Raw genomic sequence first — 18,392 nt, 5'->3', positions numbered from 1 at the left:
AAAAAAAAAGAGAGAGAGAGAGAGAGAGAGAGAGAGAGAGAGAGAGAGAGAGAGACTGCATCTGCAATATATAATTCTAATTTAAATGCAAGCGCACTGAGAAAATTGTAATGGGAAAAATGTACAATTTATTTACAATTATCAAAGGCCATATATGACTTTGCTTGTTAATGTTCCTTGGGAAAGCATTTTGTTTTCTCCCTAAGAGATTATGGTGCATGTGTACATCAGACAGTATGCTCATCGAAGAATTGTCTGATATTATAAATTGTTCATTATCATCCACAGTCAATTGAGGAGACAAGCACTTTTGAGAAACTGTAACAGTCCACAGAATAAATTATGTAAGAAACAGAAGAAACAGAAGCATCTGTATAATAATTAATATAAAAAATCGCTATTACTTGGAAATTAATTAACTTACTATCAAAAAAATTACGACAATTTTCTTTGTCTAAAGATTGAAAAATTTTGTGCAATTTTCGGAGAGGTTTGATCTTTTCCAATTGCAATGGTTCTGCGGTCACAAATTTTTCTGACATTTGTGTGCTGCAGCCTTTAGGAGATAAGTATCTTTGTTGTACAACTAAAATTATAAAAAGACTATACGATCGTAAAATTATAAAAAAGACTATTATTAGAATTTTATAGACACAAAAATAACTTACAAAATAACAAATAGAAATATATACTGCAACGACTTTTCCCTTTTCGCGGCCGAATGCTATGCGCGTTTGCCGTTTCGGTCTCTCCGTCGCGCGGATTGATGTTGCGCCGACGAACAGGAGCTAATTCGCCGAGCGGAGGACGCGAAAAAGTCGGGGACGAAAACGGAAAGGATTGGATAAAGATTAACGCGCCGGGTAGGAACGGGATGGTAAAAGTTCCGCGCGTGCCGTGACGAAATCCGAGAGATAATCGCGAAAATCGAACTTGGGCGCCAGATACGGTCTTTCACGCATCAATTCGCGAAGCGCACGAAATAAGCGCGAGCTAGACGCGAAAGAAGTTGTTGGAATTCGCTACGGGCTGGCTAGCTCGCCTAACGGTAGAGGGGCAGGGCGAGTGTTGTTCTAACGCGATAAGTTATGCAAGAGGCGACAAATAGTGGAGCGACAAACACAAGCGGCAATGAAAGACGTGAAATAAAACAAATAAAATAACGAGTTTATTATAATAGACGGGGCTAGGCCCCGCGAAAGTGATAATGGTAATGATGACCGCGCGGATATTCGGCTGCGGTAACAACGCGAGAACGAGACTGGTTCTTTTTCGGCGTTAATTACGCCTCGCACCGCGGAGTTGGCAATTAATACGTTTCGACTTTAATCCGGGTGATGACCCGATCCGATTCTCCATATCAAGCAGTGGCGGCGACCGTATCGCCCGCTATTGTTACTTAAAAACTAATACGCAACTTATATCTAACAAGCAATTCGCGAAACACGCACCTCTTTTTTTTAAATAGGGGTAAGTTTGGCTATCTCGGCTCCTATTGGTCGAATTTTTTTCCTTTTTTCTTGTGGGGATGCCACATAAAAAAAATACGCCTGAAACTGTTTTAATGTACGACAATTCACAATAAAACCGCGAATTTTCCCCACGAAAAATAGCATTTACTAGACACAGTCAACTTTGGCGCCCTCTATCTCTGGTATTTTTTGAGTCACCGCAAAAGCGGATACACGACAATTGTAGAGAATTGAGTCCTCTACAAGTTTTATTTGAATATTTTTTTGATAAAACCAACAGGGGGCAATATAATTGTCAATAAAAATGTTCAACCCTTAATTGACGGCATTTTTTTGGTTGTAACTTTTTTTCCTTGACAGCTATTAAAAAATTTTTCAAACAAAACTTGTAGCAAATATTTTTTCCTACAAAACTAAAAAAAGGAGAAAAATTCGACCAATAGGAGCCGAGATATCCAAACTTACCCCTATGTTGAAGATGGCCGCCGACGCACTGGGAAATTTTGTTGGAACTTTGTGAATTCGGGCATCTCCTATGACCTTCTACTCACCCTCAAAAAATTGACTTGTCTATCCGTTTTGTCATTTTCAGATACTATTTCACTGGACTATTAGGATAATTCTTATTATTATAATTTTTATTTATTCATACAAAACTTTATATTTGCGTCATTTCTTTTCTTTTCTTTTCTTTTTTTATTATTAAAGAGAAATTAACTATCGAACTGATTCCTTTCAATAACAAACCACTTTTTACTAATCTCGACGTACGTTTCCTAGTGGAAACCACGAAACAAAATCCCAAATCTATTTCTGCGAAATCGAAACTCTGGGCAAAGACTGCGAGAAATAGAAAAAATCGCACGATAAGGAAGCTTCTGGCTCGGGCGTCCGCAGATCCTAGATTTATTATAGACTATAAAAAATTAAACTTAGATAAGTATTTGTTCAATTTAGGAGTCCAACATTTATACAACATTCAACAACCACACAATACACAACCTTGTCCCTCTACTTCTTCTCCTCATTGTACTCCCCCTTCTTATTCACCGGTTTCTTCCCTCGAGCGTCCTCATTCACCTACTCCTCTTGAGCATCAACCTTCAAGAATTCCTACTCCTCCTCCTCCCTTTGAATATTCACCTTCTCTCGACCATCAACCGTCGAGAATTTCTACTCCCCCCCCCCCCTTTAAATATTCACCTTCTCTCAACCATCAACCGTCGAGAATTCCCACTCCCCTTCTTCCCTCCGAATATTCACCTTCTGTCGACCATCAACCGTTGAAAAATCCTACCCCACCACTCCTCTTCACACCACGCTAAAAAAAAAAAGAAAGATTCGACCAATAGGAGCCGAGATATCCAAACTTACCCCTATTTTGAAGATGGCCGCCGACGCACAGGAAAATTTTGTTGGAACATTGTGAATTCATCTCCTATGACCTTCTACTCACCCTCAAAAAATTGACTTGTCTATCCGTTTTGTCATTTTCAGATACTATTTCACTGGACTATTAGGATAATTCTTATTATTATAATTTTTATTTATTCATACAAAACTTTATATTTGCGTCATTTCTTTTCTTTTCTTTTCTTTTTTTATTATTAAAGAGAAATTAACTATCGAACTGATTCCTTTCAATAACAAACCACTTTTTACTAATCTCGACGTACGTTTCCTAGTGGAAACCACGAAACAAAATCCCAAATCTATTTCTGCGAAATCGAAACTCTGGGCAAAGACTGCGAGAAATAGAAAAAATCGCACGATAAGGAAGCTTCTGGCTCGGGCGTCCGCAGATCCTAGATTTATTATAGACTATAAAAAATTAAACTTAGATAAGTATTTGTTCAATTTAGGAGTCCAACATTTATACAACATTCAACAACCACACAATACACAACCTTGTCCCTCTACTTCTTCTCCTCATTGTACTCCCCCTTCTTATTCACCGGTTTCTTTCCCCGAGCGGTCTCATTCACCTACTCCTCTTGAGCATCAACCTTCAAGAATTCCTACTCCTCCTCCTCCCTTTGAATATTTACCTTCTCTCGACCATCAACCGTCGAGAATTCCTACTCCCCCTCCTCCCTTTAAATATTCACCTTCTCTCAACCATCAACCGTCGAGAATTCCCACTCCCCTTCTTCCCTCCGAATATTCACCTTCTGTCGACCATCAACCGTTGAAAAATCCTACCCCACCACTCCTCTTCACACCACGAATCGTCCGATCTCCCAGGAGCGTTTTTGAGGAAGCCCTCCAATACTTCGTGGAGGAATTTCCAAATCTCAAAGAGGAACCGGAAGATCCCGAAAAGAGATCTTTCGATACCGAAGGAGAGTTCGAGTTCCACGAAGAACAGGCTAGAGAAAATTGGTTCCGGTATCTCCTGGAACAGTTCCCTCCATATCTCGATCCTCTTCCTGAAGGAAGTTACCGCGTAGACCCAGACTTTGCAGACCTTGATTTATTCCGTTATATCCTTAGTGTAAGTTCTCCCGGGTCTATTATCTCGTTTTTTATCCCAGGTTATCAACCTTCAATAGGCGTTCCTGTAAAAGCCTTTTGAATGAAGTTTCCTCCCCCCTCCACAGTAAAACTTGAATATCTCCCATAATATTATTTTTCTTTCTTTCCCATTCATCTTTTTTTCTTTTCTTTATTTTATAACTTAAATTATATAATTAAAACTATTTATTGTAAATTACCAAACGGCATTTAAATTTTAGTCTTTCCCCTCTTCATTCCAGTTGATGCCTTCCGTATCAATGTATCACCCGAAAAAGAACATCTCTCATTCACACACACACACACGCACGCACGCACGCACGCACGCAAGCACGCACGCACGCAAGCACGCACGCAAGCACGCATTCATGTAATACTTAATATTAAACATTTAAATAATGTATTTTATCTTTTAAAATTTCTTTGTTTTTTGAATAAATTGTAAGATTTAACTTTAAATCAGAGTAGCTTATTAACCCGTTTTCCTTCCCGTACCCCCGAGATCGCACAAGGTCCTATCCTGCGTAACAGGGATTCAGTTCCCTTACTGAAAAGGGACCACCGAACGAAACGGCCTACTGACAGAGTAAGAGCGACCTTTCCGACCGTTGACCTGTCTAAGTACCCTGTATTGTTCGTTCGACTCGGAAACACTTGTTTTGCAAAAGAAAGAGAGAGTGTGTTTCGAGGTAAGTATAAGTTGCGTTCCATCCCGACTCAATTCTCCAGGAGTCCGGACGTAACAAATGCATACAAATGCTTCCTCATTATCCGGAAAAAAACACATTTATAAAAAAAATGTTTAATTTTATAAGCCGTTCTGTGACTTTGTAAACGAGAAACTTTTATAATTCCAAGTTCAGAAGATGCAATAGGAAAATTATAATAACCTTTTTGTTCTAAAAACTTACATCTCATTAGGAAAATCCGATTCTGAGGTGTTTGGATGGTATTGTTCAAGATTATGATATCTCCACATTTAGTTTTGAAACAGCTGTTTGCCTCGTTTTTAGTAAGAGTAACACCATATAAAACAACAGTCTGAAACTGTTCTCCCACAAAATTGTTATCTCCAAAATTGTTATACTGATTTTCCAACAAAATTTTATTGCGCTTATCTGTGTCCTTCTTTGGAACGAGCCGTCCTCTGGTTTCTGCATCACGTCTAATTAACTGGTGTAAAAGCTTGTAAGTTGATCTCAAATATCGTTTCATAATGCCCATAAGTTTTCATACTTAAAAGCACTAAATGATTCCAAACTTCCATGGTTTCGATAATAATCGACTAAATGAATCAGACAATGAACGTTGTAAACAACGAAACATTTACCAAAAATCTGGGAAGAGTGTTTTACAAATTCTTTTAAAATTTCTTCAACAACATTGAGCATAATTGAATTTTGTACTACAGTTGGACTGGACAGTATATATATTCCACTATGTAGAAGTAAATAATTCTTATGTGTATTGGGAGGTAGAGTGTTCTTAAAGATTCGCAAACCGTCATACAATAAGATACGCCGCAATTCTGTTGCTTTATACTTAAATATTTCATAGAAAGATTGAGGTCGACGATTGAACTCCATAGACATCCAAGGACTACAACCTAACATTTCTACAAATAAATGAGATTTAGCTCTATTATTAATTTTGCCTATTGCTACAATCATTCCAAAGAGAAACTATAATCATCGTTTAAAAACTCCTGCATATACTCATGCACCGGATCAAGCCTGAATGAAGATACCATTTCACATTGCATATCACGTTCTAAAGATAAATTGTACTTATGATGTTCTGGTTGGTCTCTATTCTGAAATGACTCATCCGTACTTAGAGGTCATCATCATGTAAAAACATTTGACGATTCCTATATCTAACGCCTTTAACTTTCGCAGCAAAATGTACTGTTATGATTGTGAATGCCCTTAACAAATTGTCTAGCTGGAGCATTTAAAATATAATTACCTACGCTGAAAGTAATATTTTTACCATAGAAATCATAACCATTAGTAGTCAAATTTTTAACTTCTTCAATAAAATCAGATAAATATCCTTCTAAATCATCGGAATTTGAATACCCATATCATATACTAATAATAAGAGGAAATTTAGGTCGCCATTAAGGCAACCTAAAATTGGCCAAAATTCATCATCTGTACTCTTATGTAATTAGACACTATCGATATTAATGTCCACCACAATTTGATTTTTCTTTTGCAGATAGTCATCAGTTAATATTTCATCAAAGTTAATCTTGATACTTTTATACCACATTATGCCTTGACCAACTTCTTTAACATTTACAGTACGAAGACTATGAACAATTGTTTTATATGATTTTGGCAAACCAGGGAAAAAAACTCGCAACCCTGCTAAAAGCTTATCCACTTTTTTGAATGATATATCTCGAATACCCCACTCTGTTAAGAAGTTCAATAAATATGCCTCTATATCATGAATAAGACGATCTCTCAAATATTCAATGTCACATTTAATTTCATCTTCTAATTCATCACTGCTATTGTGTTCACTATATTCAGCATCTTCAGTTTCATGACATAGATTACGTACTAATACATCTTTTACAATTAAATTATTATCCTGAACGTTATTGCTTTCATCAATACGTAAAGTAGGTAAAACACGAGAAACGTTACAGCATGCTCCATGAAATACATCTAATATATCTTCTATCTCAGTCAATTGATCTTGAATTTTAGCTTCACGGAAACGTTTAGCATTGACTTTAGAAGTTTGAGCATATAATTTTCTTTTCATGACCTATAACCCAAAATAAAATGTATTAACATTGCAATTCATATAATCTTAAAGTAATTCATTAAGTTGAGTCTGCTACTGTACATTTTGTTTGTAGTATTAATGGAAAAAATCAAATATAATAAATGCATGTTTTTTCAAATTTGATAGAAGCAAATTGAACATTACCTTTTATTAACACCTATTATCGTGAAATGTTTAATGTATCCTACAAATTTACCACCTCATTGATAAAGAAAATATATTAAAATATTAAACATTTGAGATCAAGTGTAACCTATAAGAATGACGAAGTATTTTATGAAATAAAATAGATTAGAGTTATAATAAAAAGAAATGTGTCACAAGGAACGAATAGATGAATAAGAAGATAATGGTCTTAATAAGTTAAATTTTGTCGTGCAACATTTAGTAGATGCCAGGAAAGAAAGTTATGAAAAATACGCAAAGCGAGATCCACTTACCTCTTTCTTAAACTTTTTCGACATTTTGGTATTATTATCTTGTGTCTTTTTTAATTTTCTATTAATAGTACGTCTGTTATTAACTTTTTCTACATCTCGTATTAGTACCACCACATCTGTATTAATACACCTTTTCTTTTACAACAATCACAATATTTTTATATAAATTCCGGAAACACTTAACTATACGTCGTCACACTTTAACGCCTTTAACGAATGTAAGTGCTGTTAACTTGCGAATAAGATCGTGCACGCAATGCATTTGTGACATGCGCACATTGGCCGCGTTCAGCAGAGGAGACCGCTTAGTAGCAATTGAACGTGATTGGCTCTTACTTTTAGAACCAACAAATCAACGTCGAGTATTGACAAGACGATAATTGATGAGCGCTTTCTCTGCTGAACGCGGCCATTGGTTCTCACGTAAATTTGTATACGAACATTCGTTTAAAAAATTGAAGGTGACCTTGCTTTTTTACGGAAAAGAAAATGTTTGGTCAATTTTTATTATTGCAATTTGTTGCCGGTTAGAAACTGATAAATTTCTGTTTATGACTTTTTTATGTCAGATTATTGTAAGTGCCTTAAAAATCGTGGCGACCGTTACGAGGATCACCCTGTATATGAATAATCAAACACCCTGATCTTCTTGTGACTATTCTTATATCATACATTTTCATAATAATAAGCATATAGTATATAGAGAAACGTACACCATATTTTCTAAAAATCATCTGAGATCGAGATTTGAATAATGATCAAAAAATGACATAATTTGGTCAATATGATATGAAATTAACATCATTTTGACTTTTCTGTTCTCCTTGGGTTATCGCTTATCAATTATAACTTTGATTTTCCAATATAATTTTTATATATTGTTATCTATGAATCACAAAAATGTCCAAAACGTACATAATTAATGCATACTTATCAATGAAATTAAACAACAAAAAATTTGCGCACCAATAACCGTGCCTTGCTCTTATTCGCTAATTTCCTCACTTAATATCGTCTTTATTAATTAAAACTTAAAATTAAACAGATTATATATTATATGCATATCACGCATGCAACAACGTAAATTAAAAATAACTAAAACGAATTATTATTTAATTCATATCGTCATAAAATGTTACAATACAACGAAATCAGTACAGTGGTGACTATTATTATTCTAATTTACAGATGCTTTTTTCATCTTTTTTACTTTTGCTTCTTGAGAGGAATGCCAAAGCTTAAATTAAGCCTGATTAATTTTAATTATTTTCAAATATATTCCACCCTTTGGTGCTAATAGAAACGCTTTAGGATCAATTACATAGGGTATTTGCGTTTTATCGCAAGTTTTGACTTTATAATTTCGTAGTATCCTTATAAGACCAATCTTTGTCTGATAAACAGCGAAGCGAGCACCTGAAAATAAAAAAAAAAATTATTACAAAAAAAGTTTTTTGACTAAAACAATTTTTCGTGTAAAAGCAAAATGAACGGAACTTGAAGGAAATGAATATAAATCTACATATTTCACTTTACCAATGCAATTTCTTGGTCCATCACCAAAAGGTAAATAATGCATCGCATGCCTGGCTTGCACTACTTCGTTCGTAAATCTTTTTGGATCGAAAACATCTGGCTGCGGATAAATATCTGGATCTCGATGAATAGCGAAAACCGGAATCCACACCTTTTGGTCTTTTGGTATATTTAATGTGATACCATCGAAAGTATAACTTGATGTAGATTGTCTCATAAGAAATGTCGCTGGCGGATATTTTCGTAAAGTTTCTACATATATTAAAAACAATATAAGGAATAATTACTTGAAGAGTTATTTGTGAAATATAAATTATAGAAATGCATGTATATCTATTAAAAATTAATATTAATAATATTAATTTAATAATTAGGAAGAATTACTTGAAGAATTATTTGTGAAATATAAGTTATAGAAATGCACGTATATCTATTAAAAATTAATATTAATAATATTAATTTAATAATTAGGAAGAATTACTTGAAGAATTATTTGTGAAATATAAGTTATAGAAATGCACGTATATCTATTAAAAATTAATATTAATAATATTAATTTAATAATTAGGAAGAATTACTTGAAGAATTATTTGTGAAATATAAGTTATAGAAATGCACGTATATCTATTAAAAATTAATATTAATAATATTAATTTAATAATTAGGAAGAATTACTTGAAGAATTATTTGTGAAATATAAGTTATAGAAATGCACGTATATCTATTAAAAATTAATATTAATAATATTAATTTAATAATTAGGAAGAATTACTTGAAGAATTATTTGTGAAATATAAGTTATAGAAATGCACGTATATCTATTAAAAATTAATATTAATAATATTAATTTAATAATTAGGAAGAATTACTTGAAGAATTATTTGTGAAATATAAGTTATAGAAATGCACGTATATCTATTAAAAATTAATATTAATAATATTAATTTAATAATTAGGAAGAATTACTTGAAGAATTATTTGTGAAATATAAGTTATAGAAATGCACGTATATCTATTAAAAATTAATATTAATAATATTAATTTAATAATTAGGAAGAATTACTTGAAGAATTATTTGTGAAATATAAGTTATAGAAATGCACGTATATCTATTAAAAATTAATATTAATAATATTAATTTAATAATTAGGAAGAATTACTTGAAGAATTATTTGTGAAATATAAGTTATAGAAATGCACGTATATCTATTAAAAATTAATATTAATAATATTAATTTAATAATTAGGAAGAATTACTTGAAGAATTATTTGTGAAATATAAGTTATAGAAATGCACGTATATCTATTAAAAATTAATATTAATAATATTAATTTAATAATTAGGAAGAATTACTTGAAGAATTATTTGTGAAATATAAGTTATAGAAATGCACGTATATCTATTAAAAATTAATATTAATAATATTAATTTAATAATTAGGAAGAATTACTTGAAGAATTATTTGTGAAATATAAGTTATAGAAATGCACGTATATCTATTAAAAATTAATATTAATAATATTAATTTAATAATTAGGAAGAATTACTTGAAGAATTATTTGTGAAATATAAGTTATAGAAATGCACGTATATCTATTAAAAATTAATATTAATAATATTAATTTAATAATTAGGAAGAATTACTTGAAGAATTATTTGTGAAATATAAGTTATAGAAATGCACGTATATCTATTAAAAATTAATATTAATAATATTAATTTAATAATTAGGAAGAATTACTTGAAGAATTATTTGTGAAATATAAGTTATAGAAATGCACGTATATCTATTAAAAATTAATATTAATAATATTAATTTAATAATTAGGAAGAATTACTTGAAGAATTATTTGTGAAATATAAGTTATAGAAATGCACGTATATCTATTAAAAATTAATATTAATAATATTAATTTAATAATTAGGAAGAATTACTTGAAGAATTATTTGTGAAATATAAGTTATAGAAATGCACGTATATCTATTAAAAATTAATATTAATAATATTAATTTAATAATTAGGAAGAATTACTTGAAGAATTATTTGTGAAATATAAGTTATAGAAATGCACGTATATCTATTAAAAATTAATATTAATAATATTAATTTAATAATTAGGAAGAATTACTTGAAGAATTATTTGTGAAATATAAGTTATAGAAATGCACGTATATCTATTAAAAATTAATATTAATAATATTAATTTAATAATTAGGAAGAATTACTTGAAGAATTATTTGTGAAATATAAGTTATAGAAATGCACGTATATCTATTAAAAATTAATATTAATAATATTAATTTAATAATTAGGAAGAATTACTTGAAGAATTATTTGTGAAATATAAGTTATAGAAATGCACGTATATCTATTAAAAATTAATATTAATAATATTAATTTAATAATTAGGAAGAATTACTTGAAGAATTATTTGTGAAATATAAGTTATAGAAATGCACGTATATCTATTAAAAATTAATATTAATAATATTAATTTAATAATTAGGAAGAATTACTTGAAGAATTATTTGTGAAATATAAGTTATAGAAATGCACGTATATCTATTAAAAATTAATATTAATAATATTAATTTAATAATTAGGAAGAATTACTTGAAGAATTATTTGTGAAATATAAGTTATAGAAATGCACGTATATCTATTAAAAATTAATATTAATAATATTAATTTAATAATTAGGAAGAATTACTTGAAGAATTATTTGTGAAATATAAGTTATAGAAATGCACGTATATCTATTAAAAATTAATATTAATAATATTAATTTAATAATTAGGAAGAATTACTTGAAGAATTATTTGTGAAATATAAGTTATAGAAATGCACGTATATCTATTAAAAATTAATATTAATAATATTAATTTAATAATTAGGAAGAATTACTTGAAGAATTATTTGTGAAATATAAGTTATAGAAATGCACGTATATCTATTAAAAATTAATATTAATAATATTAATTTAATAATTAGGAAGAATTACTTGAAGAATTATTTGTGAAATATAAGTTATAGAAATGCACGTATATCTATTAAAAATTAATATTAATAATATTAATTTAATAATTAGGAAGAATTACTTGAAGAATTATTTGTGAAATATAAGTTATAGAAATGCACGTATATCTATTAAAAATTAATATTAATAATATTAATTTAATAATTAGGAAGAATTACTTGAAGAATTATTTGTGAAATATAAGTTATAGAAATGCACGTATATCTATTAAAAATTAATATTAATAATATTAATTTAATAATTAGGAAGAATTACTTGAAGAATTATTTGTGAAATATAAGTTATAGAAATGCACGTATATCTATTAAAAATTAATATTAATAATATTAATTTAATAATTAGGAAGAATTACTTGAAGAATTATTTGTGAAATATAAGTTATAGAAATGCACGTATATCTATTAAAAATTAATATTAATAATATTAATTTAATAATTAGGAAGAATTACTTGAAGAATTATTTGTGAAATATAAGTTATAGAAATGCACGTATATCTATTAAAAATTAATATTAATAATATTAATTTAATAATTAGGAAGAATTACTTGAAGAATTATTTGTGAAATATAAGTTATAGAAATGCACGTATATCTATTAAAAATTAATATTAATAATATTAATTTAATAATTAGGAAGAATTACTTGAAGAATTATTTGTGAAATATAAGTTATAGAAATGCACGTCTATTAAAAATTAATATATTAGCAATAAAACTATTGATATTATAATAATGCTAAAAAAATCAGTACATCTTTCTTTTATTAAATTTTTTTCTTCGAATAACGTACCTTTGAAAACTTTGTCCAAGTAATTCATCTTTTTTACGTTCTCATATGTTAAATTGCTACCGTGCTTAGTGTACTCTTCATCAATTTCCTCACGTAGCTTGTCTTGTATTTCCTGATTTAATGCCAACTCGTAAAGAGTGTTACTCATGGTCGTCGATGAAGTTTCAAAGCCGGCAAGGAAAAATACGAATGCTTGAGAAGCTATCAAGCTTTCAGTCATCTCTGAAATGAGATATTTTCTTTTTACGAATAATTCTATTTCTTGTCAAATATTAAAAATTATGAATAATCCATCTATTTAACAATTAATATACAGTAAATTAATATTTTGTATACGCAGAAACTCATAAATCTTTCTATTTATAAAGATTTCGCATTATATGAAATATTCATAAGAACAAACAGTCGTTACTCACTAATATCGCCTACTTTATCCGGATTTTTTTTCAATTCGCGAAGCATATCAATGAAATCGTGCCTAATGACATTATTCGTTTCTCTATAGTTCATGGTTTCTACGACGACGCGTGTGAAAAATTTGGTGACCTCCGTTTGTGCTATAATGTAACTGAGCATTTCATAGAGCCATGGCAGAGATTGTCTCAATCTCATTCGCAGAGTATTTTTCCAGGTTGGCGTAAAGACCATTCTTCCCATTCTACGAAATTCGCTGTCTTCGTCCGACAGAGCGTTCATCTCGATGCCGAAGGCGCAAGTTCCGATTACATCGGTCGTATACTTAGCCGTCAATTCGCGACATTCTATAGGCTCGTTTTTGTTCACTAGTTTTTCTATGTATTGTTCAAGATGCTCAGCGCATTCCGATATTAAAGAGAACATCTCCTTTAGTTTTCCGGACGTAAAAACGGGCGACAGCTTTACTCTTAAAGGTCGCCATCTTCTAGACTCCAAAGCGAAAAGATGTTGCGACAGTGGGTCAACCTGCAAAATAATGAGCATAATTATAATCGAGTAAATTTTTCAATTTAAGAAGACATTTTGCTGGATTAGAACAACTTGATTGAGAAGAAACTCAAGACTATTTAAAACTAATATCACGATTTTTAATAATCTTAATTATTGGAAAAATATAGTAGCGTGCCGAAGTTATTGAAACACATTTATATAATTCAAATATTATTATACAATTTGAAATATTTGCACATACTTTTTCACTAATAGGAATTCCTCTGTCGGCAAACTTGATAAAATCTTTGATAAGAATATCCTTAATGAATTCTGGATCTTTTACAATAAGAACAGGTGTCTTCCTAGCGAATATTCCAATCATGGATTCATCTTTGTACTTGTTGTATATTTCCATTAAATAATCACCTGTGGCTTTTTTATTAAGCATAACATCTTTAAAATTACCAAAAATCGGTATTGGTTGTGGACCGCGAATGCCACGTGACTTCCAAAAATCGAAGGTCGATGTAAAATAATAATAAACAGCGAGAAGTACGGCAGCAATACCGCACAGTATTTCAAAAGATTCCATTGTCCTGCAGCTGCCAATCAATTATCTCGAGCGATGTTTGCTAAAAAAGAAAAAATAATATTTCATTAAAAAAAGGTTGTTTGAAAAAATTAAAAATTTAATAAAAAAGTTTGATAAGCCAAATACATATTTAACGAAATATAAATTTATGACAATTAATTTTTTAATTAGATTTTATCAATATCAGAAAGATCGATAAATCATTTATATAGATATGTATAAGATCTATGTATGTATATGTACATACAATACATACATAGATCTTATATCTATGGGTATCTCTCTTATCTATCTCATCTATGGATATGTATGATTATGCATAAAATATCGAAGTACAGATCGCAATATAAAAATTTTCTTTCGAAAAAGATGCTAAACAAATGTTTTCAAATTATTGAGAAAAATAAGATAAAAGTGGTGCAAATTAAAAATTTGCACATTGTTTCTTCATCATTTTATTTCGCTTACAAAGCTTAAGCTCCATAAAGCAAGCAAATTTTTCAATTTTAGCTTCCTCATAGAGGAAGATATCTTAAAATTTGCGAAAATTACAGCGTATACAGACATTTCTCAAAAAATTTAGAATTTTATAAAAAATGAACACTTTTACCGATCCTCACCAAATTCAATACCAACCATCCTTTAATGATATTCTGTTCATTTAAAAAAATTTAGCTCGATATCTCAAAAATTGTGAAAGTTAGAGGTTGTACAATGTACATTCCGTACATACGTATATACATACATACATACATACATACATATATACATATAAATATTTTTAAAAATATGATTTTTTGACGTTTTAGAATATTTTAAAGACATTGATATAGAAAACTGAAAAAAAAATTTTGTCATGAAAACAAAGCTTCTTCTATGAGGAAGCAAAATGATACAGCTTCGTTAAATGTAGCGCGCTCAAACTATGTGTGTATGTGTGTATGTGTGTGAAACTGTCATGTATAAATTATATTTTATTTAAAACTCACCAATTAATACCAACGACTAGCAATAATAAATAATAAATAAGATTTTATTTTATGATTTTAATAAATTGCATAACCTCACGATCTGTCTCATGCCACAAATATTTGTCTTTGTGTACCCGATTATAATTTAAATAAAGAAAAAAATTTTATGCGCATTTAGCTCAAACTTACCACGTTGAAATCAAACGAACGAGAATGAAGAAATCATTTCTTCACCTTAATATACTATATCATAGAAATGAAAGAGTGCTGTGTCGAGCTGTAGTATCTAGTAGTAAAGTGGGGATAAAGTAGGCGATATGGTAGGAGCGGACAGACACAACAAATAAAAAAGTTTGCAAAGATAATCAATCATACATCTGACACTCATTCTGTATAAAGTTTGAAATTAAAAAATGTGCTTTAAGAATGAAAACTCGTCGCGTACTATTACAAATTTGAATTAATACGACGTAATAAAATGAATAATGAATACCCTTCACCAGCAATACCACACAACCATAAATGTATCAAACTGACGTCAGTGTATATCACGTGATGTTTTCGTTTGTGTACACTGTACACTAGCGGACCGGTCACTATTTTCGATAAATTATCTATCGATATATCGATATATCGATATATCGAGTTACATTTTTTTCGTCCACAAATGAACGAAGTCCGCGGAGAGATCTGATCATGAAATACGAAAATTGAAGACATTCTCTCTCGAAGAACGGAGTATACGTACATTAGGAAGTGACTGATTGAGTGACCTCTTTCACAAAAAAGGATGCAAAGATAAAATTATCTTTCAAAATATTATTATTCTTACGATAGTTGAAATATTTTACTTAACGCGACAAACAATATCCAAATAAACGACGAATATGACGTACTTAAAAGCGATGGTAACGTAATTGGTAATTGCAGCAGCTGACACATCCGTAGCTATTCCAGCCGACCAACTTGCAATGATGTCAGTGGAAAGAATACTGGCCCCTGTGGTCCAAGTTAGATTAAATTATAAGTGCCACCGCAAGGAGATGCGTGAACGAAGATATGAGTCACGATGAATTGCAGAAACTATATCATTAAGATTCATCTCAAGCGCAAAATATCGAATGACTTTGCAAATCATAATACCTAGAAGTATTAATTGATTAGATAACCTTTCTTAATCATACTACACACTATATGTACTATATGCTGATATACATGTATGCTGCAACGCAATTAGTGAAATTAACTCAAAAGATAATTATCAATCGTTTTTCGGTTGTATAACTTGTTAACTACCTAATTGTGTGAGACATGGAATATGAAATACATTATATCAAATATTTTGAACTAACAATTAACTTTTTACATTGTTTTAACTAGATTACGGATTATGAATTATAAGAGAAAATGGCTCTTTAAAAATAAATTGTAATAAAAACAAATTTTTTTAAAATATGTAAAATAAAGTGTATCTATTATTTGAATTTGTCAATTTAAAGCATACATTCTATTAATTATTTTGTTTACATTTTAGACTTAATTAATACAATCTACGTGATTCTTTGTCATTCTTTGTGATTCTAAGTCATTCTTTGGGATATGCATGTATACATTAGACTTACAATTTACTATCATTCTTATCATTTTTATCACTTTAAGAAATGTTAGGTTTTCTTGAATTGACAGAATTGAAATAGTCATATATATGTATATATGTATATGGATGTCCCATTTTAACTTTTGCACCATAATATCTTGAGAACCATACATTTTCAAAAAAAAAAAAAAATGTTTCAGACAAAAGTTATTTGACTCGGAGGGGAACATAAGAAGGTGCTATTAGTTCGACTTTGGATAGTCGTTTGAAGGTCATGTGAAGGTCATCTTTAATTTCTTAAATGGAAATCCCCATTTTATATTACATATTCTTATAGCTTAGCTTTTTATAAACAAAATTATTACCTTATTTCTCTTCTTTGACTAATGCTTAACATTTCTATTTCAGGCTCTAATTCTGATGCTTTCAATTCAACTGTCTATTTTATTTTACTGTAATATTTTTGATAAAATTCCCACAAGATTTGTTTTGTTATTTAACATAACATGCAACTTATTACTTAGCTATTTGTAAATGACCTAAAAATATTAATTACGCATTAATTACATTTATATATAAAATCTAAATAAACATTCACACGTTTCCAAAAGTAAAAGTTACGAATAATTCCAGATCCACAAAATGTTTGTAGTTTATAGAAGTGCTTCGATATGATTTTATCATTTCATTATTCTTTATGCCAATTAAAAATGTGTATTTAATGCTGTTGTTTTTATGATATTTTTGGTAGAATTCTCATAAAATTATTTTGCTATTAACATAAACTCATTGCTTAGCCATATGTAAGTTAACTTAAAAATATTAATTATGCATTAATTACATCTAAATGTAAAATTAAATAAACATTATATACGAATGCGCGTTCGCGAGTATAATTACTAACTTATCGTTTGAAAAACATGGTCAGCCAAAATCTTCCATAATCATTTTTCAACAATGTATTTATGACAAATATGTTAATTGACAATGCACAGATTCATTTAAATGTAAATATTCGCTCAGTTTCGCTAATATAATCTAACTTTGTTCAATATGACATCAATTAGAAGAAATCACTTCCCTTCCTTGCACTATTCCGCGATATTCTTAATAACCACTTTATTACTTTTCTTCTTGTGTTGCACTATTCCGCGATATATAAACATATTTAATAAATCAATAAATGCAAAAAATATTTGATCTCTTTTGGTTATATCATTTATTAGAATACATTTTAAAAGGAATTATATATTATTAAAATGTATGCGTTTATTCAATAGAATGGACTTGTGCCATATTCATATTAAATGTATGAATAAGAAACAAATCCATCTTTTTTGTAATAAAAACAATTTTCTTGCTATTGTTTTCTATATTTTGACATTTATTCACTTACGATGTGATCGACGTTATTGCAGTAAGGGTTAAGTAGTTTTATGAAGTACTATTTGTAACAAAACCCGCAATATAATTGTGCTAGTTTATATATTATATATAATATTTTGGGGGGAGGGGGGGACATAATAGCGTAATTTTATAAAAATAAAATGCATTTTAATTTTCTCGAGAAAATCTATAATATTTCTATAAACGCAAGACTGATTTTATCAAACAAATACTATTTCATATTACAAACTCTCACAAACTGAACTGCTTCTATGTACTTGGTTAGTTAACTTGATTTCATATTTAGTTTTGATTTTTGATTTTTTAAAGGTTTTTATTTT

The 18,392-nt window shown here is 29.6% G+C and overlaps 2 protein-coding genes and 1 long non-coding RNA gene across 8 annotated transcripts in view; all 3 read right to left on the bottom strand.

Moving 5' to 3' along the window:
• LOC115233602 overlaps window positions 1–7,452 on the bottom strand; it is a 10,366-nt gene extending 2,914 nt beyond the window's left edge. The window contains exons 1-3 of one of the 3 annotated variants that reach the window (XR_003883802.1): window positions 7,232–7,452; window positions 6,936–7,044; window positions 6,466–6,770 (exon numbers count right to left, since the gene is read on the bottom strand). Coding sequence is in view for 1 of the 3 variants with exons in the window: in XM_029804117.1 (XP_029659977.1) it covers window positions 6,159–6,770; window positions 7,232–7,255 (636 nt within the window). In the remaining 2 variants the exon portion in view is untranslated. Of the gene's footprint in view, window positions 1–4,414; window positions 6,771–6,935; window positions 7,045–7,231 lie in introns of those variants that run through there. The other 2 variants (XR_003883801.1, XM_029804117.1) reach the window with 2 other exon arrangements.
• An 868-nt stretch (window positions 7,453–8,320) lies between these two features.
• LOC115233601 (cytochrome P450 6k1-like) lies at window positions 8,321–16,122 on the bottom strand. 3 transcript variants are annotated; one of them, XM_029804113.1, is made up of 6 exons: window positions 15,965–16,122; window positions 13,765–14,137; window positions 13,013–13,538; window positions 12,597–12,818; window positions 8,768–9,019; window positions 8,321–8,647 (listed from the first exon to the last, which is right to left on the bottom strand). In XM_029804113.1, exons 2-6 carry the CDS (start codon window positions 14,095–14,097, stop codon window positions 8,475–8,477), a joined length of 1,506 nt encoding a protein of 501 aa, XP_029659973.1. In that variant the 5' UTR covers window positions 14,098–14,137; window positions 15,965–16,122; the 3' UTR covers window positions 8,321–8,474. The 3 variants fall into 3 exon arrangements, with proteins under 3 accessions (XP_029659973.1, XP_029659975.1, XP_029659976.1); XM_029804115.1 differs by lacking the exon at window positions 15,965–16,122 and adding an exon at window positions 15,817–15,923; XM_029804116.1 differs by lacking the exon at window positions 15,965–16,122 and adding an exon at window positions 15,258–15,275.
• Window positions 16,123–17,040: 918 nt separating this feature from the next.
• Window positions 17,041–18,392, bottom strand: part of LOC115233603 — a 4,493-nt gene continuing 3,141 nt past the window's right edge. Inside the window, exon 3 of one of the 2 annotated variants that reach the window (XR_003883803.1) lies at window positions 17,041–17,204. This is a non-coding gene — a long non-coding RNA (uncharacterized LOC115233603). Of the gene's footprint in view, window positions 17,205–17,413; window positions 17,810–18,392 lie in introns of those variants that run through there. The other variant, XR_003883804.1, reaches the window with a different exon arrangement.

The sequence above is a fragment of the Formica exsecta genome, unplaced genomic scaffold, assembly GCF_003651465.1.
Source record: "Formica exsecta isolate Colony F162 unplaced genomic scaffold, ASM365146v1 scaffold179, whole genome shotgun sequence".
NCBI classification, from domain to species: domain Eukaryota; kingdom Metazoa; phylum Arthropoda; class Insecta; order Hymenoptera; family Formicidae; genus Formica; species Formica exsecta.
This window is presented reverse-complemented; position numbering and strand designations above follow the sequence as displayed.

Coding starts and splice junctions, on each gene's coding strand:
- LOC115233601 (XM_029804113.1), bottom strand. CDS start 14,097: ATGGAATCTTTTGAAATACTGTGCGGTATTGCTGCCGTACTTCTCGCT. Junction 13,539..13,764: donor GAATTCCTATTAGTGAAAAA/GTATGTGCAAAT, acceptor ATTATTTTGCAG/GTTGACCCACTGTCGCAACA. Junction 12,819..13,012: donor GGATAAAGTAGGCGATATTA/GTGAGTAACGAC, acceptor ATCTCATTTCAG/AGATGACTGAAAGCTTGATA.